General features: G+C 63.8%; 1 protein-coding gene across 1 annotated transcript in view; it reads left to right on the top strand.

The window, feature by feature from the left end:
- Positions 1 to 273, top strand: part of LOC104513140 (rab GDP dissociation inhibitor beta) — a gene marked incomplete at its 3' end in the record, with an annotated part of 6573 nt that extends 6300 nt beyond the window's left edge. The window contains exon 7 of the mRNA XM_010156384.1: positions 102 to 273. Coding sequence (XP_010154686.1) covers positions 102 to 273 — 172 coding nt within the window. The remainder of the gene's footprint in view (positions 1 to 101) is intronic.
- Between the last annotated feature and the right edge of the window lie 34 nt (positions 274 to 307).

Genomic DNA, 307 nt, shown 5'->3' with positions numbered 1-307 from the left:
CCCGCCTCCAAACGCTCTCGCTTTTCCCCAAAATCGCCCGGTCCCTCTCCCCTGGCTGCGCCCCCGTGCAGCGGTGACTCGTTGTCCATCCGTCTCCGCAGGTCGCTCGCTGCAAACAGCTCATCTGCGACCCCAGCTACGTCTCGGACCGCGTCACAAAGGTCGGCCAAGTGATCCGGGTCATCTGCATCTTGAGCCACCCGATCAAGAACACGAACGACGCCAACTCCTGCCAGATCATCATTCCACAGAACCAGGTCAACCGGAAATCAGGTGCGTGGGGAGCGGGCGCCGCCGGGGCGCACGC

This window comes from Eurypyga helias, unplaced genomic scaffold, assembly GCF_000690775.1.
Source record: "Eurypyga helias isolate BGI_N326 unplaced genomic scaffold, ASM69077v1 scaffold40417, whole genome shotgun sequence".
NCBI classification, from domain to species: Eukaryota; Metazoa; Chordata; class Aves; order Eurypygiformes; family Eurypygidae; genus Eurypyga; species Eurypyga helias.
Note: the sequence above shows the minus strand (reverse complement) of the source record. Positions and strands in the feature narration are given on the sequence as shown.